Source organism: Anomaloglossus baeobatrachus, chromosome 3 (genome assembly GCF_048569485.1).
Source record: "Anomaloglossus baeobatrachus isolate aAnoBae1 chromosome 3, aAnoBae1.hap1, whole genome shotgun sequence".
NCBI lineage: Eukaryota > Metazoa > Chordata > Amphibia > Anura > Aromobatidae > Anomaloglossus > Anomaloglossus baeobatrachus.
In genome coordinates, this window is record NC_134355.1 from 229,020,104 (window position 1) to 229,046,682 (window position 26,579).

The 26,579-nt window shown below is 47.9% G+C and overlaps 1 protein-coding gene across 1 annotated transcript in view; it reads right to left on the reverse strand.

Annotated features, from left to right (window-relative positions):
- Positions 1-10,034: 10,034 nt before the first annotated feature.
- Positions 10,035-26,579, reverse strand: part of UNC93A (unc-93 homolog A) — a 509,693-nt gene continuing 493,148 nt past the window's right edge. Inside the window, 1 exon segment of the mRNA XM_075338216.1 lies at positions 10,035-10,267. Coding sequence (XP_075194331.1) covers positions 10,035-10,267 — 233 coding nt within the window.

Below are 26,579 nucleotides of genomic sequence, written 5' to 3' on the forward strand. Positions count from 1 at the left end.
TTAAATATCAATTGTCCTTTATGAACACACTTCAAATACTGATCTATAACAACAATCTGGGCACTATAATGCTCAGATAAGAAGTGGAGCTGAATGCATAGTAATTCTTTAAAAGTACAAAACTTTATTAATTACAGAATCACAAGTATAAAACAGGAAAAAAGCCCTCAAAGTGGAGCGCATCATCCCCAGTTAATAACCCTCAGAAAAACATACAAGGATACATCCGCAGATATATGTCATCTATATATATAATTGCCTTATTCTGTCTGTCTGTCTGTCTGTCTATCTGTCTGTCTGTCATGCTCCAAAATTGTGTCCTTACGGTGACACAAAGCTGATTGGCCGCTGGGCTCGCCATGGCCCCGCCCCCCCACACGGATTGGCCGCTCGCCCAGGCTGCGCCCCCACACGGATTGGCCAGCCGCTCGCCCAGGCTCCGCCCCCCCACAGATTGGCCTCTCGCCCCGGCACCCTGCAGGCATTGGCAATTCGGCCACGCCACGCCCTGCCCCCCTCACGCAATGCACGCTAGCTCTGGCCCCGCCCCCTCCCTCCCTCCCCCCGCGCATTCCCCGAACTGACACGGCTGTCACGGAGGTGAGTACTGTACTCCCCCCTCCCCCCCACCCCGCGCATTCCCCGAACTGACACGGCTGTCACGGAGGTGAGTACTGTACTCCCCCCCACCCCCACCCCCCCTCCCGGCCCCCGCTCGCACGGGAGTGGTGTGGATACGTTGGTAACCATGCTCGCATGGTTACAAGCGCATCAAGGTCCTGCTGCGGCGGAAGATCCACACGCACACACATAACAGCACACACACAAACATACACACACATCAGATCACACTCACTCTCACACACACCTCACACACACCTCACACACACCTCACACACACCTCACATCGCATCCACACACTCACAGCATCCGGCGATATCGCTTGCTTCTCGGCCTCGATACTTTGCTGTTGTGACCTTCCAGGACCTGACGGAGGATCACATGGCCAGAGGCATGTGGTATCTCCGGATGTTGTGAGTGTGAGCGCGTATGCGCGATATCGTCAGTGTCTGTGTGTGTGAGTGTATGCGATCGGGTGTGTGTGAGTGGATGCGATCGGGTGTGTGTGAGTGGATGCGATCGGGTGTGTGTGAGTGGATGCGATCGGGTGTGTGTGAGTGGATGCGATCGGGTGTGTGAGTGTCGGCAGAGGAGCACGGCGTGCTGGAGGAGGCTGGGAGCAGAGAGGCTGATCATGGGGAAGGCTGGGAGGGGGAGGCTGATGCTGGGGGAGACTGGGAGGGGAAGGCTGATGCTGAAGGAGGCTGGGAGGGGGAGGCTGGGAGGAAGGAGGCTGGGAGGAGAGAGGCTGATCCTGGGGAAGGCTGGGAAGGGGAGGCTGATGCTGAGGGAGGCTGGAAGGAGAGAGGCTGATGCTGGGGGAGGCTGAAAGGAGAGAGGCTGAGGCTGGGAGGAGAGAGGCTGATGCTGGGGAAGGCTGATGCTGAGGGAGGCTGGGAGGGGAAAGCTGATGCTGGGGAAGGCTGGGAGGACAGAGGCTGGGAGGAGAGAGGCTGATCCTGGGGAAGGCTGGGAGAGGGAGGCTGATGCTGGGGGAGGCTGGAAGGAGAGAGGCTGATGCTGGGGGAGGCTGGAAGAAGAGAGGCTGATGCTGGGGGAGGCTGATGCTGGGGGAGGCTGGGAGGAGAGAGGCTGATGCTGGGGAAGGCTGGGAGGAGAGAGGCTGATGCTGGGGACAGAGAGGAGAGGCTGATGCTGGGAGGAGAGAGGCTGATGCTGGGATGAGAGAGGCTGATGCTGGGAGGAGAGAGGCTGATGCTGGGGGAGGCTGGGAGGGGGAGGCTGATGCTGGGGGAGGCTGGGACGAGGGAGGCTGATGCTGGTGGAGGCTGATGCTTGGGGAGGCTGATGCTGGGGGAGGCTGGAAGGAGAGAGGCTGATGCTTGGGGAGGCTGATGCTGGGGGAGACTGGGAGGGGAAGGCTGATGCTGAGGGAGGCTGGGAGGAAGGAGGCTGGGAGGAGAGAGGCTGATCCTGGGGAAGGCTGGGAACGGGAGGCTGATGCTGAGGGAGGCTGGAAGGAGAGAGGCTGATGCTGGGGGAGGCTGGAAGGAGAGAGGCTGATGCTGGTGGAGGCTGATGCTTGGGGAGGCTGATGCTGGGGGAGACTGGGAGCGGAAGGCTGATGCTGAGGGAGGCTGGGAGGGGGAGGCTGGGAGGAAGGAGGCTGGGAGGAGAGAGGCTGATCCTGGGGAAGGCTGGGAAGGGGAGGCTGATGCTGAGGGAGGCTGGAAGGAGAGAGGCTGATGCTGGGGGAGGCTGGAAGGAGAGAGGCTGAGGCTGGGAGGAGAGAGGCTGATGCTGGGGAAGGCTGATGCTGAGGGAGGCTGGGAGGGGAAAGCTGATGCTGGGGAAGGCTGGGAGGACGGAGGCTGGGAGAAGAGAGGCTGATCCTGGGGAAGGCTGGGAGAGGGAGGCTGATGCTGGAGGAGGCTGGAAGGAGAGAGGCTGATGCTGGCGGAGGCTGATGCTGGGGGAGGCTGGAAGGAGAGAGGCTGATGCTGGTGGAGGCTGATGCTTGGGGAGGCTGGGAGAGGGAGGCTGATGCTGAGGGAGGCTGGGAGGAGGGAGGCTGGGAGAGGTAGGCTGAGAGAAGAGAGGCTGATGCTGGTGGAGGCTGATGCTGGGGGAGGCTGGGAGAGGGAGGCTGATGCTGGGGGAGGGTGGGAGGAAGGAGGCTGGGAGGAGAGAGGCTGATGCTGGGGAAGGCTGGGAGGAGAGAGGCTGATGCTGGGGACAGAGAGGAGAGGCTGATGCTGGGAGGAGAGAGGCTGATGCTAGGATGAGAGAGGCTGATGCTGGGAGGAGAGAGGCTGATGCTGGGAGGAGAGAGGCTGATGCTGGGGGCAGAGAAGCTGATGCTGGGGGCAGAGAGGCTGATGCTGGTGCAGCATGGGGGATGGAGCACGATGGGGGGGTGCGCAGCATCGGGGATGGAGCATGATGGGGGGGTGCGCAGCATCGGGGATGGAGCACGATGGGGAGTTCGCAGCATGGGGGATGGAGCACGTTTGGGAGTGCGCAGCATGGCGGGTGGAGCACGTTTGGGAGTGTGCAGCATGGGAGATGGAGCACGATGGGGGGTGCGCAGCATAGGGGATGGAGCACGATGGGGAGTGCGCTGCATGGGGGATGGAGCACGATGGGGAGTGCGGAGTATGGCGGATGGAGCACGTTTGGGAGTGCGCAGCATGGCGGATGGAGCACGTTTGGGAGTGCGCAGCATGGCAGATGGAGCACGTTTGGGAGTGCGCAGCATGGGAGATGGAGCACGATGGGGGGTGCGCAGCATAGGGGATGGAGCACGATGGGGAGTGCGCTGCATGGGGGATGGAGCACGATGGGGAGTGCGCTGCATGGGGGATGGAGCACGTTTGGGAGTGCGCACCTCCCCCCAACACACACACACACACACACACACACACACACGCGCGCACTGCACAACACAGCACACACCACACACACACACACTGGGAACCACAAACAACAGCCCTACACAGACACCCACACACACAGACAACGCTGCACACACACAACACCCAACACACAAACACCGCGGCACACACAAATATACGCACATACCGCACAACACACACATTGCACAAAACATACCTCCCCCCAAAACACACCACACACACACAAACCGCGCAACACACACACAATGCTACAGACACACAGCACTCCACAAACAACGCAACACACGCAACACACATACAACACCGCTCTCACCCCCCGTCACACCCAGACAACACCCAGAACATGTACAGCCCCTACACAAACACTTGGTAACTACACACAACAACATCTATATATATATATATATATATATATATATATATATATATATATATATATATATAAAACAAAAATCATACATGAACTACACAATACGTAAATTCTAGAATACCCGATGCGTAGAATCGGGCCACCTTCTAGTTATATATAGCCACGGCTGGCTGATAACAAAGACAGCAGGAATCTATTAGTCTCCTCAGGCATATATAAGCCAATTTAGAATATCACTGCTGTATCAGCCAGCAGATGGCAAGATAGTTGAAAATAAATCATTAGGTGCTGCCATTCCTGAGAAAGTTCAAGATCATAACACCTGCCCATCAGCAACAGATGATGTGTACATTATTAAATAGCCTATAATCAGTGTGCAAATCACACACTGGTTTGCACCTGCATAAATCTCCGTGCTGGTGAGAAGGTGGTAAAGACAAAACCTCACAGGACTAATTAACATTCAGCAAGCACCTATGGTTTATCATGAAACATCGTGAGTCATATCGGTTAGTAACCAGCATATCACACAAACATTCATGGCAAACCACTGGAAGATAACATTGCATAATACAATCAACGATCATATACCTGGAGAGGAGGGTAAACTGGGCGAGTGCTCCACCACCCCTGACTCCGTTTCGCCTCGCTTCTTCAAAAGGGGCTTCTTCCTGCTGTCTCTGTTATCAGCCAGCCGTGGCTATATATAATGACATATATCTGCAGATGTATCCTTGTATGTTTTTCTGAGGGTTATTAACTGGGGATGATGCGATCCACTTTGAGGGCTTTTTTCCTGTTTTATACTTGTGATTCTGTAATTAATAAAGTTTTGTACTTTTAAAGAATTACTATGCATTCAGCTCCACTTTTTATCTGACCATTAAGGTACAGCAGACAGGTGAGGGTTGCAGCCCATAGCTGCTGCTGTTCCTGTGCTAAATATGAAAAAATGGGGGGACCCCCACGTTTTTTTTTTTTTTTCTTTATTAAAAAATAAAAATGCTGTAAAGCAGCTGGCCAAGTTAGCAATCTCTATATCTATTGAGCTATTCTGTCCTTTCTTTATATCTATTTTATATGTTCTTTCATATTTTCTTTCTTTATATATCTATTTTAAATATTTATTTTATCTGCTCTATCTTATCTGTTGTATCTATCTATTTTATCTGTTCTATCTTTCTATATCTATAATTTTTCAGGCTTTGCCCATTTTTTACACATTAAAAAACCATTAATTTCAGTATCATGCATTACCAGTACCAGTCACACGAATGTCACACGTATGCAGGGCCAGATTATAGGTGGGGAAGGCGGGGCTCCAGCCCAGGGGCCCCCACCGAAAGAGCTTCTAAGGGGGCCCCCACCATACTTGGCACTAAGCACCTGTCAGCATTTTTTTTTTCTTCACACCCTCTCCCCCTCCGTAAAGACAGTCTAATAAATCAGCTGTGGTTTTTTTTGGGGGGGGGTGTTGGAGCACCGCTGTTTGCACCTGCGTCTTTAAGACGCAAAAACAAACTGCCGGCACAGGACGCTGATAGACCCCGGAAGTACCAGCGGCCTCTTGCACTTCCGGGGTCAGAGGTGTGCTAATGCTCCCTGCTATGTGCTGCGGCCGTACCCAGCGAGGGGCGGGGGCAGCTGCCCCCCCCCTAGAAGTAGGGGCACGGTGTCGTGGGCCGCTGTATCTGCTGTCCCCGCTGCGCTCCTCTACACTGTGTACATGCCAGGCACACTAGCAGGAGCAGGAAGCAGCGCGCTGTGCCGGCTCTGCTGTGTGCCGGCATGTACACTGCAGAGGAGCGCAGCAGAGCCGATGACCGCAGCTTCCTCTTTCCGTACCTATTCAAATGTATTTGCGTCTTTCAGACGTAAATACATGTGAACAGCGCGCCGAGACGGCCCCGCCCCTGACGTGCAGCAACGTGATGAGATCAGCACCTTGCTGACGTCATCACAGTGCTGCGGGCGCGCCACACAGGGGACATGAGGAAGCCAGCGCTCCATGAAGGAGCTGAAGAGACAGGTTTAATTAATGGGGATGAGTGAGGAGGGGCTGAGGACACATAACGGGGAACATTTGTGAAGGAACACAGCTCTGTGACAGGCAGAGGAGGAGTACTGTATTCTGAGGGAGGGGGGGAGGCAGGAGTAATGGGGCAGTGTAATTTGTGTGTGTAGGGGGTTATGAGGGTTGTATTGTGTGTGGGGGGAGGGGTAATGGAGGGTGCATTGTATTGTGTGGGGGGGAGGGGTAGTGGAGGGTGCATTGTATTGTGTGGGGGAGGGGTAATGGAGGGTGTATTGTGTGTGGGGGGAGAGGTAATGAGGGGTGCATTGTATTGTGTGTGTGGGGAGGGGTAATGAGGGGTGCATTGTATTGTGTGTGGGGGGAGGGGTAATGGGGGGTGCATTGTATTGTGTGTGGGGGGAGGGGTAATGGAGGGTGCATTGTATTGTGTGTGGGGGGTGCATTGTATTGTGTGGGGGGAGGGGTAATGGGGGGTGCATTGTATTGTGTGTGTGTAGGGGGTGATAGGGGGTGCATTCTAGTGTGTGTGTGTGTGTGTGTGTGTGTGTGTGTGTGTGTGTGTCAGAGCTGTGTGTGTAAGAGGCAGTACTGTGTGTGTGTATATATGAATTAGAGCAGTCTGTGAAACCCCCCCCACAACTAAATGGGTTCCCCAGAGCGCTATGTCACCCATCCCAGTAATGAGTACACCACCGGAGCTGTTTGCCACTCCAGTAACGTCTATGCCCCCTGCCCCTCCTGTAATGTTTATATTGTAGCCCCTAGCCCCTCCTGTGATGTATATACAGCAGTGCAGTCATGTCTGTTAGTGACAGCCATCGTGAAACACAGCCACACATCCTGAAGGAGCTGGACGGAAACAAGCGGGAGAGGTGAGTGAGGCTGCTGGCGACTTCCCCCATATTAATACCTGTAAGGGCTCATGCGCACGTAACTGCTGAATATTCTACAGCGATTTGACAGCACATGTGCGCGTCAAATCGCTGCAGAAACACTGCATAATGGATGCAGTTTTTCTGTACAAAAAAAGCCGATTTCCTGCGCTCTGGGCTGCTTCCCCCACCATAGACAGAGTGGGAGCTGCATCCATAGCGCACGGAATAATTGAAATGCTCATTTTATGAACGCACAGATTTGGGTCAACATTTTAGCACCCAAATCGCTGCGTTCATAAAAGCAACATGTGCACGTATCATGCACAATCTACATAGATTGTGCAGGGGATAAAGGACGCATGCATTTACACTGCAGTGCTATACGCAGTGTTAATGCATGGAATTACGCAACGTGCGCACGAGCCCTAATGCGTCTGTGTCTGCATGTATGTCAGTGTATATGACCGTGCATATATTTGTCTGTTTATATGTATTTTTCTGAATTTGTCTTCAAATATGTATATGTACGTATGCCTGTATGTGTATGTGCGTGTCTGTGTGTGGATGGGGTCCACTGAGACTCTTTCACCCGGAGGCCACAGAAACCTGGAGCCGGCCCTGGCTGCCTTAACATTGGGATCAATAAAAAATATGTGACTAAAGCGGGCTTTACACGCTACAATATATCTAATGATGTGTCGGCTGGGTCACGTAAGTGACACACATCTGGCATCGTTAGTGATATTGTAGTGTGTGACAGCTACGAGCGACCCTAATTGTGTGTTAAAACGTTGATCGCATACACGTCGTTCATTTTCTAAAAATTGAACGTCTGGTTATTCATCGTTCTTGAGGCAGCACACATCGCTCCGTGTGACACCCCCGGAACGATGAACACAGCTTACCTGCGTCCCACCGGCAATGCAGAAGGAAGGAGGTGGGCGGGATGTTTACGTCCCGCTCATCTCCGCCCCTCCGCTTCTATTGGCCGGCCGCTGTGTGACGTCGCTGTGACGCCGAACGTCCCTCCCACTTCAGGAAGTGGATGTTCGCCGCCCACAGCGAGGTCGTTTGGAAGGTAAGTACGTGTGTCGGGGGTTAATCGTTTGTGCGACACGGGCAACAAATTGCCTGTTCCGCACATATGATGGGGGCGTGTGCAATCGCATACGAGATCGCATATGTAATTGAAACATGTAAAGCAGCCTTAACTCTACTTTCTGTGTATAAGTGACGGCTGTGAGTTATCCTGAACTGTGTCTGTATTGTAGTACTGTAAAACTGAATGTGGCAGAACAGGATAAGATAAATCTTCATTGGATTTATATCTAAATGCTACAGTTTGTGCTCTACTGTTATGGCTAAAAATGTTAATGTTATGGGGCCCCCACCAGATTTTCTGCCCATGGGCCCCCACCAACCTTAATCTGGCCCTGCACGTATGCAAACACGAACAAGGAAGAGAAAAGTGTGCAAAAAAGTCGGGAACACCACTGGATAGTAATCAAGAATCCTTTATTTGCAAAACAGCCAAGTGACTAAAAACATTTCAAAAGTTTAAATGTTGATTTAACATTTGATCCCATTTTAGCACACTTTTCTCTTCCTTTTTTATTTATTCATTTTTTGTGCTATTGAAGATCCCACTTTGGGTGGTGCCCTCCTATTTCATGTTTTTGTACGTATGCAAACATGGACGTCACACAGACGACCATACCAGTACATGTGGCTTATACCTGTTTAAACGCAGAATACTGCTCCTTTTTTAGATGCAGACTAACGTGCAGATTTTATTTGATGCAGGTGTAAAGCGGGCTTTACACGCTACAATATAGCTAATGAGATGTCGACGGGGTCATGTCGTAAGTGACGCACATCCGGCATCGTTAGAGATATCGTAGCGTGTGACAGCTATGAACGAGCAGAAATACTCACCTTCTCGTTCAACGCTGACACATCGCTCATTTTCTAAAAATCGAACGTTCTGTTGTTCATCGTACCCGGGGCAACACACAACGCTCCGTGTGACAACCCGGGAACGATGAACTGCAGATTACCTGCGTCCCGCTGGCAATGCTGAAGGAAGGAGGTGGGCGGGATGTTTACGTCCCGCTCATCTCCGCCCCTCTGCTTCTATTGGCCGGCCGCTGTGTGACATCGCTGTGACGCCGAACGTCCCTCCCCCTTCAGGAAGTGGATGTTCGCCGCCCACAGCGAGGTCGTTTGGAAGGTGAGTACGTGTGACGGGGGGTTACAACATTGTGCGACACGGGCAAGAAATTGCCCGTGCCACACAAACGATGGGGGCGGGTGCGATCACAAATGTGATCGCACAAGAAATTGTAAGGTGTAAAGCAGCCTTTAATTTTGGGAATGAAAATTTACAGGGTGATTCCATAATTTTTCCTCATAATTGAGTGATTCCATAATTTTTTCCCCGTTTGGTCTTGAAAAGTAACAGTTACTGGCTGGCACATTATGTTTTCATGATTTTTTTAGTGTTTCTTAAAGCCAGAAAGTCGCCATTTGAAATTACTTTAGTTTTGAGCCATATTTTAAACAAAAGTAAACAACTGAATGAACATCCGCAGAGCCAGGTGAGTCCATAATTTTTGCCAGGGGTTGTATAAGTTAAAACATACATGTTTTTCATCAGACCGCCAGCAGCTAAAGTTGGACTAGGGTATAACAAGTATACAAATAAATATTAAATACCATTTTTTTTTGCTGGGGAAACTAAATTATTCTAGTCAGATACGAGACAAATTCACAAGAACTGTAAGCCTTAAGATGAGTGCACCATAAGGTTTAGGGGCTCAGTATAGTGGATGCAACATCAGACTCTGACTGCTTGAGCCCATTAAAGCAAATTATTAAAAAAAACAACCTCCTATCCAAAAGAAACTTGTACACTTTTTATTTTCATTCATTTACAATGTTTGTTGTTTTAGTTGCATAATTTGGACAGGTGAAACATCCTATACTGGTATATTTATTTCAGAATTGTGTAATGTTAGATAGTATAGACAGCTCATAGTAGCCTCCCCCAGATGGGAGTAAACTGTTTATTAGAAAACAGACATTTTATATTATAAATCATATTGGAAACTAGAATTCAAAACATTTTTCAGGTCACTTCAAGGTTGTGAAATTTTTGATAACAGGTATTATATTGTATATTGAAAAATAACATAACCTAAAGGGTAAGAATAATACTAGTATAGTTTACAATTCCATAGTCCTGGCCAAGTATGCTATTAATCTTTGGGTCCTTCTTCACTTGTTCCACATGGGTTTTTATGCTCTATATATTCCACAGCTCCATATAGCAGAATTCCCACCACAATAAAACACATCAAAATGTAGAGTTTAATGTACACACATAAAAACGAACTGTATCCAAAGGCAATGGCAAATCCAAGTGATTCCCAGAGGGAGAAGTTGGCAAATGCTGCTTCTTTGTTTTTTTCAAACAAAACACCATATAATGCTGCAAAACAAAACCATTAAAAGAAACATGAGAACTAATAAAACCATAAAAAGATGAGCACATGCGTGTATAACCATAATGGCAAATCTTCATTTACAATTATGGAACTATGCTGTATTTCCACTAGATAAGAAAATCAATATAAAACATGGTTCAGTAATAGGAACATCAAAACAAAAGGGTGTTATTGGGTGTTTTATAGTGATTTGTAGTTTTTTTTTTGCATTAAAAATACTTTTTTCTTCATGTTTTTGTTTTGATGTTTCCACCTTGATGATACTACTAATCCTTGCTCTGGGCTCTTGACAAAATTGTCTTCATCTTTCTCCCATGGCTTAAATTTTAGCCCCTTCACACTCACGCAAAAGGTGCTTTGAACTATTGTAGAACTTTGCTTCTTCCCTGACAAGCTTGACAATAAGTGGGAGAGGGGGGAGAAGAGGGTAAGGGACACAAAATGGACAATTGTCTATGGCCCCATCCCTAAGGGGCCCCTAGTAAGACCTTACACAGCTACAGGTGATATTGTGTGGTTGTGGTTAGTGATGAGCAAATGTTTTCGGCACTATTCGCTATTTGCAGATTAGTACAATATTTGGGCTAGTCGTTATATTGCGAGTAATGATGTATTTGCCTTGCTATATTCGGATGCCCCGCTCAGCCGTTTTGGTGCCTGATTTGCAGCCAATAAACATGCTGGGCTTCTTAACCAATCACAGTAATGCCGCAACCATCTTGATGGTGGCATTACTGTGATTGACTGGCCCCTCAGCATCATGGGGTCTATAAAAGCCCTTCTGCCGGCATTTTGCACACATTGCATCTGGAACCTGAATTGTATCAGAGGGATAGAGCGAGCAGCTGTTAGGGAGAGTGTAGGCCTATAAATAATACAAAAAGCCCTTTTCAGGGCTACCTGCTGTGTAGGTCAGTGTAGCATTCGGAGGGACAGATTTCCGAGCAGGGACAGTGTTTTTCTTTAGTGTGTGTCACTACTTCCATAGTATCGTCCAGAAAACAGAATACAATAGCTCTTTTAAGAGCTGATAGCACTGAACCAAGTCATAGCAGGGAGGGAGAGATTGTGGATTAGGTAGGAAATCGGGACCTGTTTAAACAATATTAAGGGATTCACAGCCTGCCTTGTGGTGTCCATCCACATCAGCCACATTAATATGTTGCTAGTGGCTTTTGCAAATAGTTACAAAGCAGTACTCTAGCTTTTACTGCTGCCTGATACAGAAAAGCACCGTTCCTGTTTCCACAATATTTAGGGGTTCACACCCTGACTTGTGCCGTCCATCCACATCAGCCACATTTATACATTGCTAGTGGCCTTTGCAAATACAAAGCAGGACTTTAGCATTTTGTGCTGCTTGATACACTAAACACACCTCTCCTTATAGGCCTTGGAGGTGCAGGCCTGCGCGCCTGCTACTGTGATGTCAGTTTTTTTCAGCTGGGCCAGAGGTGGCCCAGTAACATACATTTGTGAGGGACTGCTCTTACTTATTTGGGTGGTCCTTCCCTTACTGAGACTCAGATAGTGGAATACATATTCCATAGCATCTTACAATGTGCCCATTGTAGCATTGGGCTTTACCCTACTCCTCCTCCATGTCATTCTGTAGCCCTCAATTCAAGTTTTCAGGGGGCTATCATCAGTTGTTCATCAACAGTAATTGTAAATTGCTATCAAATATGTTGCCCCTATCTCAATCACAATGTGGGACAGCCCATGACAAGGGTCTCCAATGACAAATATTAGTTTGGTATAATTACTGTCCTGGTTTGTCCAGTGCACAATGTGCATGGTTTACAAAAATTAGCCCTATGGGCGGAGTTGTGGTTGACGCAGGAAGGAAACAGCTTTATATGGGAAGGAATGGACGTTAACAGCATTAGTCAAAATCAACATTTTGGGGGAATTTAGTTTGGCTTGCTCTCATGTGGAGGGATTAGAAACAGTGGAGAAATGCAGTCCTTGTTGAATTTAATCAGAGTAAAGGTGGTGTCACACACAACGACGATGACAACGACATCGCTGCTAAGTCACCATTTTCTGTGATGTAGCCACGACCTCAATAGTGACGTCGCTGTGTGTGACACATAACATCGATCAGACCCCTGCTGCGAAATCGCTGCTTGCTCCTGAATGTTTCAGGTCATTTTTTGATCGCTGCTATCCCGCTGCGCCATGATGATAAGCTCAGCATCCTTGTGTTTGACACCGCAGCAGCGACGGTCGTGACGACGCTGAAGGCAGTGACGTAGGACTGAAGGCAGGACAAGGGCGTGTTTTTGCGGTGTATTTTGCAACGCCCCTACGACTCCAATTGGTGGTTACAACAGCATTCCGATTGAGTACCTTGCAGAAGGCATTACAGTGATTTCATTCTTTAAGTTCCATTCTTTGTTCCACGTAGTAGATTCTCTGTCTGGTGTTGCTAGTGTGTCGTTCTTTGTGGATCTGAGTGAAATGAAATAGAATGAATGAAAGCACTACTGCGTCTTCCTTTGTTTGGCACGGTCACCCAATCAGGCGCCGCTGTAGTGATCACCAATCGGAATAGAGGGGCGTGAAAAAAGTCAACACAAAGGCGCTGTAGCGATCACCAATCAGAACAGATGGGCGTCAAAAGAGGCAATGCAAAACATGTCTAGGGGTAAACACCACGCCTCTATCAAGATCTGAGTCATCGCACAGCGATGCGTGTGATACCGCACAACGACCGTCGAGGTCGCTATGATCGCTGCTCCGTCGCTACTTAAAATTACATGTTTGACAGCTTACTAGTGATCATCTATGGTCACCGTTACGTCCAGGGCTGTGGACTCCGTAAACCAAACCTTTGACTCCGACTTCTCAATTTCTCTTGCTCCGACTCTGACTCCTACATATATTGCTTATAGTTAGGTGAAAAATTTATTGTAATACATGAACATGTGTATGGGAACATCAGACATTTAATAATTTTTATGATACAATAATCAAGATATTTGGATAGAACATAAAATATATTTATTGGAATACAACTTTAGAACACAAACTGTAATAAATTGTAAATATGTAATACACTATGTAATATACAGTAGATTACATATATATCTTGTGTGTATGTGTATGTATATATATATATTACATACTGTATTACATATTTACAATTTTAGTTTTTTGTCTTCTAAAGTTGTATTCCAATAAATATATTTTATGTTCTATCTAAATATCTTGATTATTGTATCATAAAAATAATTAAATGTCTAATGTTCACATTGTACTACAATACATTTTTCCACTTAAATATAAGCATTATACTAAATATTATTTAGTAAAATATTCAGCACATTCTGCATTGCACTACTGTCCCCAATTTATTATATATTTTAGGAGTCGGAGTCGGTGCTTTTTTTTACCGACTCCGACTCCACGACTCCGACTCCACAGCCCTGGTTACCTCACAGGAAATGGTGACGTAACAGCGACGTCGTTGTCGTTGTGTGTGAACCCAGCTTTAGTCTGTTTTTTTTGTGTGCACCTATCAGTGATGATTGACCTAGCAGAACTGATAACATGCTCTGACATCACACCAGCAGCTGGGCATGCCAGCACCTACAAGGCTTATAAGTAGAGGTCGGAACAAGTGTTCAGCTTGGACACCCAATAGTTAAAGGGAAGTGAAGCGTCAGAAAGGACACAGGTATGGTCACTTATGGTAAGTAACAGATATGTATCATCCCTGTCCACAAGAACTTGTTCACGTTTTTGTTGTTAGGTGGACCTTCCCGGTTACGGTGTTGGTCAGAGTATGGTTGATTGTTTAACAGTAGAAGTCCCAGAGAAGGGTCATTTAACATTTCTACCATTGGAACCCTATGGAGCTCGAAATTCCTGGGACTTCTAGTGTTAACACATGCTTGTGTAACACGGGGATGGCACACCGGGCAAAATAGTGGTATCTGGGAACACTGTATTGTGTAACAGCCACAGCTAAGAGATCATAGAAACACTGTGTTCCCACAAGCCTAAATGGCAAAATCTCCATGGCTAGCAATTTGGCAATGTGCGAGTTTAGGTTTTGTGCCTGTGGGTGCGTGGCGAGGTATTTATGCTTCCATTCCAAGCTCCTAGGCACGGACAACTGGACGCTCCGCTGAGGCAAGGAAGTGGATGTGGTTGATTTTTGCTGTCTGTGCAATCACAGCTTGTGGGCAGGATGTATGAGCGCCTGCTTCCTTGACAGCAGATTGTCAAGGATGTAGCACTGGCGACATGGCAGTGGTTTGACCCGCAGACACAAATTTGGTACCCTGGTGTTCTGCCCACCCACTGTCTGCAGTTTTGATCTTCATGTCTGCTCTCTATTTGAAACTTAACTTTCCAAAACTGAACTACTTCTATTCCCTCCATGTTCTAACCTCCCATCTCTGTGTGTGGTACCACGATAATAACTCTTAGGCAGCAGGCTTGCTGTCTAGGGGTTATGCTCGACACCCATCTCTCCTTCACCTCCTATATACAATCTCTTGCCGCTCCTGTCGCTTGCACCTCAAGAACATCTCTAGAATCCGCCCCTTTCTTACCATGTAAACTACAAAAACCCTCACCGTGGCCCTGATCCACTCCTGCCTTGACTACTGCAATTCTCTATTACTTGGTCTCTCCCTAACTAGATTCTCTCTTCTACAGTCCATCCTTAACCCCTTAACGACCTTTGACGTACTGGGTACGTCATGGTGACATGGTGCTAAACGACCCATGACGTACCCAGTACGTCATGGCGAAATCGGGGTCCCGGAGCCCCGGGGAGTGAAATTTGTTTAATTAAACTGTAGATTCGGGAAGGAGGGGACCTCTGCCTGACCTCAGGAGGGGTGGTGCCTCCTCCCCGAACCTACAGAGGCTGTGATTGGCTGATGAACGCCGCTCAGCCAATTACAGTCACTGTAATGTTCCAGCCATTGAAAATGGCTGGAACATTGAAATCCAGCCCTGATCAGTGCTGCTGTAGCACTGCCAATTGGCTGGAGCTGGGTGATCGGTGCTTCACCCGCCCCCAGCTCTGATTGGAGAGACCGGTCTTGTGACCGATCTCTCCAATTACCGTGGATCTGGTGCCGGTGACCTGTGTCCATCCCTGAAAGCCGAGGAAAGCGGTCTCTGCGGGTGCCCATCGGTAAGTTGCTGCCCCCGCCGCCCGCCCCTGTCCCCGATTGCCCTGCCAGCCCCGCCGCTGTCTCCTATCGCCCCGCCCACCACCGCCAGCCCCGCCGCTGTCTCCGATTGCCACCGCCAGCCCCACCGCTGTCTCCGATCGCCCCGCCCGCCACCGCCAGCCCCGCCGCTGTCTCCGATCGCCACCGCCAGCCCCGCCGCTGTCTCCGATCGCACCGCCCTCCACCGCCAGCCCCGCCGCTGTCTCCGATCTCCCCGCCCGCCACCGCCAGCCCCGCCGCTGTCTCCGATCGCCACCGCCAGCCCCGCCGCTGTCTCCGATCGCCACCGCCAGCCCCGCCGCTGTCGCCGATCGCCCCGCCCGCCACCGCCAGCCCCACCGCTGTCTCCGATCGCCACCGCCAGCCCCACCGCTGTCCCCGATCGCCCCGCCCGCCACTGTCCCCGCTGCCACGTTTGCCACTGTCCCCGCTGCCACGTTTGCCACTGTCCCCGCCGCCGTCGCACCCACCTTTTTCAGCCGCTGCTGCCCCCGAATTGGCCCCCACTGTTCCCGATCGGCCGCCGCCGCCTCCTTCATCGGCTGCCCCTTCTCCATCGCCACTACACCTCCTCCCCCTCCATGTGCTGCAAGCCACCCTCCCCCCTCCATGTTCTGGGGGCCCCCCTCCCCCCGGGGCCCCCCCTCCTCCATGTGCCATCTCTCTCTCCCATCAGACTCTGCCCCCCTCCCCGATCTGCTGCCTGCTCTCTCCCATCCTCTTCATCTACTGCCCCCTCTCACACTCCTCAATCTGTTGCCTCCTTCATCTGCTGCCTCTTCTGCCTGCTGTGATCCTGCTGCCTAGATCCATCCTGTAAGGTAGGTATCCCCATCTCACCTCCCTCCCCCCCATCCTCCGCCGCTCCTCCATCCGCTGCGCCATTTCCCATCATCCGTCCGCTGCGCCCTTTCCCATCCTCTGCCGCTCCTCCATCCACTGTGCCCTTTCCCATCTTCCATCCGCTGCGCCCTTTCCCATCCTCTGCCGCTCCTCCATCCGCTGCGCCCTTTCCCATCTTCCATCCGCTGCGCCCTTTCCCATCCTCTGCTGCTCCTTCATCCGCTGCGCCCTTTCCCATCTTCCATCCGCTGCGCCCTTTCCCATTCTCTGCCGCTCCTCCATCCGCTGTGCCCTTTCCCATCTTGCATCCGCTGCGCCCTTTCCCATCCTCTGCCGCTCCTTCATCCACTGCGCCCTTTCCCATCTTCCATCCGCTGTGCCCTTTCCCATCCTCTGCCGCTCCTCCATCCGCTACGCCCTTTCCCATCTCCCATCCGCTGCGCCCTTTCCCATCCTCTGCCGCTCCTCCATCCGCTGCGCACTTTCCCATCTTCCATCCGCTGCGCCCTTTCTCATCTGCCGCCTCGCCCTCTCGCATCACATTATCCAGCGCAGTTGCTCGCTTCCAGACTGGAGTGGATGATGCGATGCGAGACTCGTGCATTGCTCTCACGTTTGGCACTGGTCTTAGTGACAGGCGCTCATATTTTTTTTTTTTTATTCATTTTTTTTTTTTTTACTGATGTCTGTATTTTTTATTTCGCCAAACTAATTTTTTTATATGGGGGGGGGGGGTCTAGTTTCCAAAATGGGATAACATGTGGGGGAGCTCCATTGTTTAGGCACCTCAGGGGGTCTCCAAATGCAACATGGCGTCTGCTAATAATTCCAATCAATTTTACTGTGAAATGGCGCTCCTTCTCTTCTGAGCCCCGCCGTACGCCCAAACAATTGATTTTCACCACATATGAGGTACCTGTGTACTCAGGAGAAATTGCACAATACATTTTATGGTGCATTTTTTCCTGATACCCTTGTGAAAAAAAAGCTACCTGTTTGAAAAAACAATTTTGTGGTAAAAAAAAAGAATAAAATATTTTCACGGCTGAACATTACAAACGTTTGTGAAGCCTCCAGGGGTTCAAAGTGCTCACTAAACAGCTAGATAAATTCCATGAGGGGTCTAGTTTCCAAAATGGGGTAAATTGTGGGGGATCTCCATTGTTTAGGCACTTCAGGGGGGTCTCCAAACGCAACATGGCGTCCGCTAATAATTCCAACCAATTTTGCTGTGAAATGGCGCTCCTTGCCTTCCGAGTCCTGCTGTGTGCCCAAACATTTGATTTCCACCACATATGAGGTATCTGCGTACTCAGGAAAAAATGCACAATACATTTTATGGTGCATTTTTTCCTGATACCCTTGTGATAAAAAAAGCTACCTGGTTGAAAAACAGTTTTGTGGTAAAAAATAATTTTTTCTTTTCACGGCTCAACGTTATAAACTTCTGTGAAGCCCCCAGGGGTTCAAAGTGCACATCAAACATCTAGAAAAAATATTTGAGGGCTTTAGTTTCCAAAATGGGGTCATTTATGGGGGAGCTCCATTGTTTAGGCACCTCAGGGAGTCTTCAAACCCGACATGGCGTCCGCTAATGAGTGCAGCTAATTTTGCACTCAAAAATTCAAATGGCGCTCCTTGCCTTCCGAGTCCTGCCGTGTGCCCAAACATTTGATTTCCACCATATATGAGGTATCTGCGTACTCAGGAGAAAATGCACGATACATTTTTTGATGCATTTTTCCTGATACCCTTGTGAAAATACTAATTTTTATGGCTAAAGTAACATTTTTGTGTTAAAAAAATAAAAATTTTCATTTTTTCTTCTACATTGTTTTGGTTGCTGTGAAGCTCCTAAAGGGTTAATAAACTTCTTGGATGTGGTTTTGAGCAGAGTGAGGGGTGCAGATTTTAGAATGGGGTCACTTTTGGGTATTTTCTTTCGCCTAGGTTTCTCAAATCACTCCAAATGTGATGTGGTACCTAAAAATTTTTTTTTTGTAAATTTTGTTGGAAAAATGAGAAATTGCTGATGAACTTTGAACCCTTCTAACTTCCTATCGGAATTTAATTTTTTTTTCAAAAATTGCGCTGGTGTAAAGCAGACAAGTGGGAAATGTTATTTAGTAACTATTTTGTGTGACATATCTCTCAGATTTATGGGCATAAAATTTCAAATTTTGAAAATTGCGAAATTTTCAAAATTTTCGCCAAATTTCCAAAATTTTCACAAATAAACGCAAAACATATCGGCCTAAATTTACCACTGACATGAAGTACAATGTGTCCTGAAAAAACAATGTCAGAATCGCCAGGATCCATTGAAGTGTTCCAGAGTTATAACCTGTCAAAGTGACACTGGTCAAAATTGCAAAAAATGGCCGGGTCTTTAAGGTGAAAACAGGCTGGGGGCTGAAGGGGTTAATGCTGCAGCCAGGGTCATCTATCTGGCTAACCATTACTCGGGTGCTTCTGCTCTGTGTCAGTCATTGCACTGGCTGCCCATATATCACAGGATTCAATTCATATTGCTTGTTCTCACCCTCAAAGCTCTCCACACTATGGCACCCCCCCTACATCTCCACCATCATCTCTGTCTAGCACCCTACCTGTTCTCTACGCTCCACAAACAGCTTTTGACTAATATCCACACTAATCCAAACCTCCCACTCCCGGATCCAAAACTTCTCCCAAGCTGCACCAATCCTCTGCAGTGCTCTGACCCAAGAAACCAGGACAAACCACAACTTACTCAGCTTCAGACGCTCCCTGAAAATACATCTTTTTAGCGTGGCCTATCATACTCCTTAATCGAATTAAATTCACATAGTCCCTCAACGACTTCTCACAACATAACTCTCCATCAAACTCCACCGCACCCAAAAGCATCTCAAAGATTGGCTGACTGATTCAGACAGCCTTTATCTATCCCCCATTTTTTTGAAATGGCTGGATTGTCATTGGAAATTAGCAGTGCACCTGTACCTTCCCTCCCCAACTCATTGTAAATGTAAGATCTCATGAGCAGGGTTGTCTTTTTTGCTACAATTATTGTATTTTCTATAACTGTTACTTGCTTGTATATGAGCCTCTGAATTGTAATGTGTTGTGGAATATGTTGGCGCTATATAAATAAAGATTATTATTATTGTTACTGTGGTGCTTGGCTGCCATGTGGTTCCGCATACTGGTGGTGCTCAGGTTGCCTTTGCCCTGGCCTTTGCCCAACTTGGTATGGCAGATGCTACAGATTACAATGTTTTTCTCTGAAGAACTCTCAGAAAAAAACTTCCAGACAGCGGCTGAATGCCCCCTTGCCCTGACTTGGGCCACAGAGGGGGTGCTCTCCGTAACAGTTGACTCAGTTCTCACTCTGGGCAAACCACTACCCCTTGGTGCCTGTGTTGGTGCTACATATCCATCTTCCTTTGTGATGCTGTGCTGGCTATGCATGTCAACGGTCCAGATCGGATCAGTGGACTCATCATCGACCACCTCGTCTTCCATATCATCATGCTTCCCAGTTGAGATTGTAGGCTGACATGATGGCAACTGTGTCTCATCATCATCAGCCTCCACCTCTTGAGACAGTAAAACAGGTTCCTCAAACTGGCTTTCTTCTGGCCGTAGGTCCTCAAATACTTGCGCATAAATGCATGCCACCTCCTCAAGTCCCTCTTGAATGCTGCACGGTGAGAGGCCAGAGCCAACCAAAGTATACATACAAAACAGATCCTCAGAGTGGCCAGCCTTGGGGTCGTATGTCTCCTGTGACTGGGAGGAAGGAGGACCAGGTTGAGGATTGGATGGGCCAGCCTTCTGTGTATCCAGAGTACACTGCGTGGTCATGGAAGATTTGTTGCTGCTTGAGAAATGCGGAGAGACCGCATTGTCAGCCATTCAAGACAGATTATGCTCTTACTATTCTAGCATACACAGACGTTTACGTTCCAGACATGGAAATTTGAGGAGGAGTAGGGTAAAGCCCAATGCCACAATGGGCACATTGTAAACTGCTATGGAATATGTCCATCATCTGAGTCTCAATGAGGGAGGGATCGCCCAAATGTATAAGTAAGAGCAGTCCCTCCCAAATGTAGGTTACTTGGCCACCTCCGGGTCCTCACCAAACTCAGCTTTCCTGACACCTGCAGGCCCTCTGAAAACTCCAATTGAGTGCCGCAGAAGGACGATGAGGAGGAGGAGGGTATTGCCTTTGGAAGGAATAAGTCAGGTGCCAGTCCTTTATATGGAGCACACATGTATTTATACATATAAATGAGATCTCCTCTGAGACGTCTTTTTTTCTAAGCTAACCATGTATAACTTTTTCAACCTCTCATCATATGGGAGGCCTTCCATTCCTTGTAGTAGTGATTATGCAGGAAAAACTGTTTCTTAACCTTTTTGGCCTCTAAAATGCAATTTAGGTTAGGTTTGGTAGGTGTTCTTGTGCATGTGTAAAAGTGGCATAATACTGTGACATCCTTATTCCCAGAAACTATATGCAAGTCCGTAATGCATGCAGGCTCTCCCCATTCAGTTTCATCACTTTCCAATCCATTTCAGCCTTTTCCTTAGGCCCACAGACCTCTTTGTTGGGTCCAGCAGAAAATTACTCGCATTTCCCATACACTTGCATTGTTGTCGATATTCGGAATGAATACGCGAGTATTACAAAGTCATACCTCCCAACTTTTGAAGAACAGAAAGAGGGACAAACTCTGTGGTGCGCTGAATGCGCCGTGGCAAATTTTGACCACGTCCCTAACCACACTACTAGCCACACCCATTTGGCAATAAGGGTTATTCAGCAGATGCCCTGGACTGTTCATTCATAATCATAGCAACCAGAATTTTCTTATATTTATATAAGTATCACTTCACACATGTTGCATAAATCAGGTGTTTTTTGTTTCTGCAGGTGTCTGCACCAAATGACACAATAACAATCTTCTCTGATTATTCCATTTTTGCTGCATTTTTTATGCCTTTTTTTCCCATTATTTAATGCGTTTTTGGTTCAGATGTGAATCTGCGTTTTTAAGTGTTTTTTTATAGTACAGAAAAGCTTGGATTCTGCACTTATAGAAGTATCTGCAGTTTTCTCCTGCATTTTTTTAAGTTCCACATAGAAAACTCTAGAGAAAAAAATGCACTAAAACCGCAGAGTTCAGCAGTGTCTTTCATGAAATCACATCCACTTTGCTTCGACATTTAAGCCTGGTTTACACGCTTCAATAGATCTTTCAATCCGTCGTCGGGGTCAAGTTGTAAGTGACGCACATCCGGAATCGTTCGTGACGTATTTGCGTGTGAAACCTACGTGCAATCAAGATTGAACGAAAATACGGTGATCGCATACACGTCGTTTATTCCTCATACATTGGACGTTTTGTTGTATGAACCTAGTCAATTGAAACGTGTGACATCCCTCATACGATTTTGATGTCTGAGGCTATGTGTGCAGGTGTGCGCTCTGCACCGCAGCTTAAAAAAGGTCCGCTTCAGAGCACAGCTGAAAAGCTGCGTTCTGAAGCGCCTCACAATGTCTGTCATTCACTAATCTCTGTCAGTCCGTCACTATCTCTGTCCCTCTCTCTCTGTCCATGTCAGTCTATCCCCCTTACCCCCTCTCTCATATACTCACCGATCCCCGATCTCCGGCCCGGCTCTGCACGGCATTCACACTGGTCCGGCGGCTTTTACTGTTTTGAAAAAGCCGGCCGCCCATTAAACAATCTCGTATTCCCTGCTTTCCCCGCCCACCGGCGCCTATGATTGGTTACAGTGAGACACGCCCCCACGCTGAGTGACAGGTGTCACACTGCACCCAATCACAGCAGCCGGTGGGCGTGTCTATACTGTGCAGTGAAATAAATAATTAAATAATTAAAAAAAACGGCATGCGGTCCCCCCCAATTTTAAAACCAGCCAGATAAAGCCATACGGCTGAAGGCTGGTATTCTCAGGATTGGGAGCTCCACGTTATGGGGAGCCCCCCAGCCTAACAATATCAGCCAACAGCCGCCCAGAATTGCCGCATACATTAGATGCGACAGTTCTGGGACTGTACCCGGCTCTTCCCGATTTGCCCTGGTGCGTTGGCAAATCGGGGTAATAAGGAGTTATTGGCAGCCCATAGCTGCCAATAAGTCCTAGATTAATCATGTCAGGCGTCTATGAGACACCTTCCATGATTAATCTGTAAATTACAGTAAATAAACACACACACGCCCGAAAAAATCCTTTATTATAAATAAAAAACACAAACATATACCCTGGTTCACCACTTTAATCAGCCCCAAAAAGCCCTCCTTGTCCGGCGTAATCCAGGATGATGCAGCGTCGCTTCCAGCGCTGCTGCATGGAGGTGACCGGAGCTGCAGCAGACACAGCCGCTCCGGTCACCTCCACACAGCAAATGAAGACAGCCGCGCGATCAGCTGCTGTCACTGAGGTTACCCGCGGCCACCGCTGCATCCACCGCTGGATCCAGTGACAGCGGGTAACCTCACTGACAGCTCAGCCGATCGCGCGGCTGGGGGCCGGTGAAACAAAGTTCACCCAGCTCCAGCCAATGATCAGTGCTATAGCTGCACTGTTCATGGCTGGATTTGAATGGTTCAGCCATTTTCAATGGTTGAAACATCACAGTGGCTGTGATTGGCTGAGCAGCGTTTGTCAGCCAATCACAGCCTCCGTAGGTCCGGGGGAAAGACACCACCCCTCTTGAGGTCAGGCAGAGGTCCCCTCCTCCCCAAATCTAAGGTTTTTGCACACTGATCGCAGCCACCGGGGTTCCGGGGCCACGATTTTGCCATGACGTACTGGGTACGTCATGGGTCGTTAAGTACCATGTCACCATGACGTACCCAGTACGTCATGGGTCGTTAAGGGGTAAAAGATGTTCAGGAATGCATCTGCGGATGGCCCTTTTCTATAAGCTTTCTATTTTTTACCCCCAAAATGCCTCCCTCCTTAACACGTGCCGTCCGGGGCGGACCTCCCACTCTGTCCCCCTTTTCTACACCACTGTTCCATTATCTATCTATTATCTATTTATCTATTATTTACCTATTGTCTATTGATCTAATATCTATCTTTTATCTGTCTATTTATCTATTATCTGTCTATTTATCTATAGTCTATTATCTGTCTATATCTATTACCTATCTAGCTAATATCTATTATTTATCTATTATCTATCTTTCTATTAAATATTATCTATTTTATCCCTCTATTATCTATTATCTATATATCCCTCTATCTATCCCGCTATTATCTATCTATTATCTATCTATTATCTATAAAATCAAATAAGCTTTATTGGCAGGACCAAATACTTACCATGTTTTTCCAAAAATAAGACCTCCCCCAAAAATAAGCCCTAGCAGGGATTTTCAGCATTTTCGGAGAAAGGCTTAAATATAAGCCCTAGTCGCAGATCAATAATGAAGTGTCCGTGCAGCTAAAAAAGTTTACAAATACTGCAGGACACTTCATTATAGACAGCGGCACCCAGCAATTACACTCACCCGACACTGAGCGTCAGGACCTGCAGTGATCACACCCCCACACACATCAGATCTCACTCACACACACACACACAATCAGATCTCACACACAAACATCGGATCGCACACACAGTCAGATCGCACACATAATCAGATCGAACACACAAACATCGGATCACACGGAAATATCAAATCACACAGACAAACATCAGATCGCACACACATCGGATCGCATACACACTCACCTCATCCAGTGACACCGATCTCTTCTCGCCGGCAGAATCCTGAGAGGCAGTGCAGTGGAGCGCAACGAACAGGACCTGCAGCTGGACACGTGACTTGCTCTCATTCCCTGCGGCCGTAAGTGCTGGATGTGATGTGTGTGTGTGATTTGCTGTATGTGTCTGCAATCAGCTGTGTGTGTGTCTGCGATCAGCTGTGTTTTTCTGCGATCGGCTGTGTGTGTCTGCGTTCGGCTGTGTGTATCTATGATCGGCTGTGTGTGCCTGCGATCGGCTGTGTGTGCCTGCGATCGGATGTGTGTATCTGTGATCGGATGTGTGTGCCTGCGATCGGCTGTGTGTTTCTGATCGGCTGTGTGTGATCTGCTGTGTATATCTGAGATCTGCTGTGTGTGTGTGTGTGATCTGCTGTGTGTGTGTGATCTGCTGTGTGTGATCTGTTTGTGTGCCTGTGATCGGCTGTGTGTATCTGGGATCGGCTGTGTGTGCCTGCGATCTGCTGTGTGTGATCTGCTGTGTATATCTGCGATCTGCTGTGTGTGTGATCTGCTGTGTGTGTGTCTGTGTGTGTGTGATCTGCTGTGTGTGCCTACGATCTACTGTGTGCGTCAGCTAGCAGCAGGGTAGGACAGCGTGCAGCACTGACCGGAGATCACAGGAGGACCTGGGAACCACGCAGACGTCCTGGTCTGGTGAGTATGAGTCTCCTGGGAAGTGAGGGGGTCTGCTTTTTTGGGGGGTAAACTTACCCCCAACCGTGTTTGGTTCAAGAATAAGACCTCCTCCAAAAATAAGCCCTAGTGCTTTTTTAAGGGGCCAAAAAAATATAAGACAGTGTCTTATTTTTGGAAAAACACGGTATTAGTTTTGCCAAAGCAAGTGTACACTAGGGACTGGGACTTTAGGAAAGATGGCCGGGAGCACATCCATAGTGAGGACTGTAGGAAGGATGGATGGGGGCACATCTATCTGTCTATTATCTATCTATTATCTATCTATTATCTACTATCTATCTATTATCTATCCCTCTAGCTATCTATTTATCTATTATCTATCTATCCCTCCATCTAGCTATCTATCCCTCTATCTATTATCTATTATATATCTATTATCTATCTATCCCACAATCTATTCCACTATCTATTATAATAGATAGATAATTATCTATCTATTATCTAGCTATCTATCCCTCTAGCTATCTATTATCTATTTATTATCTATCTATCCCTCTAACTATCTATTATCTATCTTATCTATCTATGCCTCTAGCTATTTATAATCTATCTATTATCTATGTATTATTTATCCCTCTAGCTATCTATTATCTATCTATTATCTATCTATCCCTCTAGCTATCTATTATCTATCTATGTAGCTGCTTCTGGTTTCTCTGGCTGCAATACAGGTCAATATTACCAAATCTTCCTATATCTTTCAATAGACGCAATGGTGGAGCTGCTGCCTATGGACACTGAGTTCATGAGTTCAAGTCCCGGCCGTCCTGGAAATCAGAGCAGATGAAAATTTTATTTATTCACTGTACTGAGGTAAAGAGCCGGACAACAGCTGCAAACAGCGGGACTGCGGGAGAAAGCTCTCAAATCGAGACAGTCCTGCCGATTCCGGGACGGTTGGGATGTATGCAAAGTATTCGCAACAAGTGTAGTGACTAGAGTTGAGCGCGGTTCGAGGTTCGAGGTTCTCCAGTTCTAGGCTCGAGTGATTTTGGGGCCTGTTCTAGATCGAACTAGAACTCGAGCTTTTTGCAAAAGCTCGATAGTTCTAGAAACGTTCGAGAACGGTTCTAGCAGCAAAAAAACAGCTAATTCCTATCTGGCTTTCCGCTGTAATAGTGTAAGTCACTCTGTGACTCACACTATTATGAAATTTCAGTGTATAGTGTGCGGGAACAGCGCCTTCAGATCACTGCTGTTTGTATAATGGCGATCGCCATTTTTTTTTTTTTTCCTTGTCTTCCTTCCCTAAGCGCGCGCGTGTAGTGGGGAGGGCCAGCATGTCAGCCAATCCCAGACACACACACAGCTAAGTGGACTTTTAGCCAGAGAAGCAACGGCATGTGTGATAGGATGTCCATATCACATGTCCCTGCATTATAAAACCAGACATTTTCCTCCAGCACGCCATTATCTGCCTTCTGCGTCCTTGGTGTCAGACATCACTGGCGCAGCTCCGTCCTAAATCCTATCGCCGATACAGCTGTATGCGCTCCATCCACAGCGCTGGACAGCTTAGGGAGAGCACTTTCTATCAGTCCTTTTAAGGGCTCGTACCGGCAGGGTCAGAGCCATAGGTGACAGGTCCTGAAAACAGCGACAGCGTCTGTGTAGCTAAGGTCAGGGATTTCGTCGCTGCATTTCCCCATTAGGAGGGAATAGAAAGGCAGGCTTCCATTCCTCTACCCAGAGACCCACAATCCTGGCACTGTACCCTCCTGTCCTCTGCACACTCCAACTCATTATAACTAAGCCATTATAC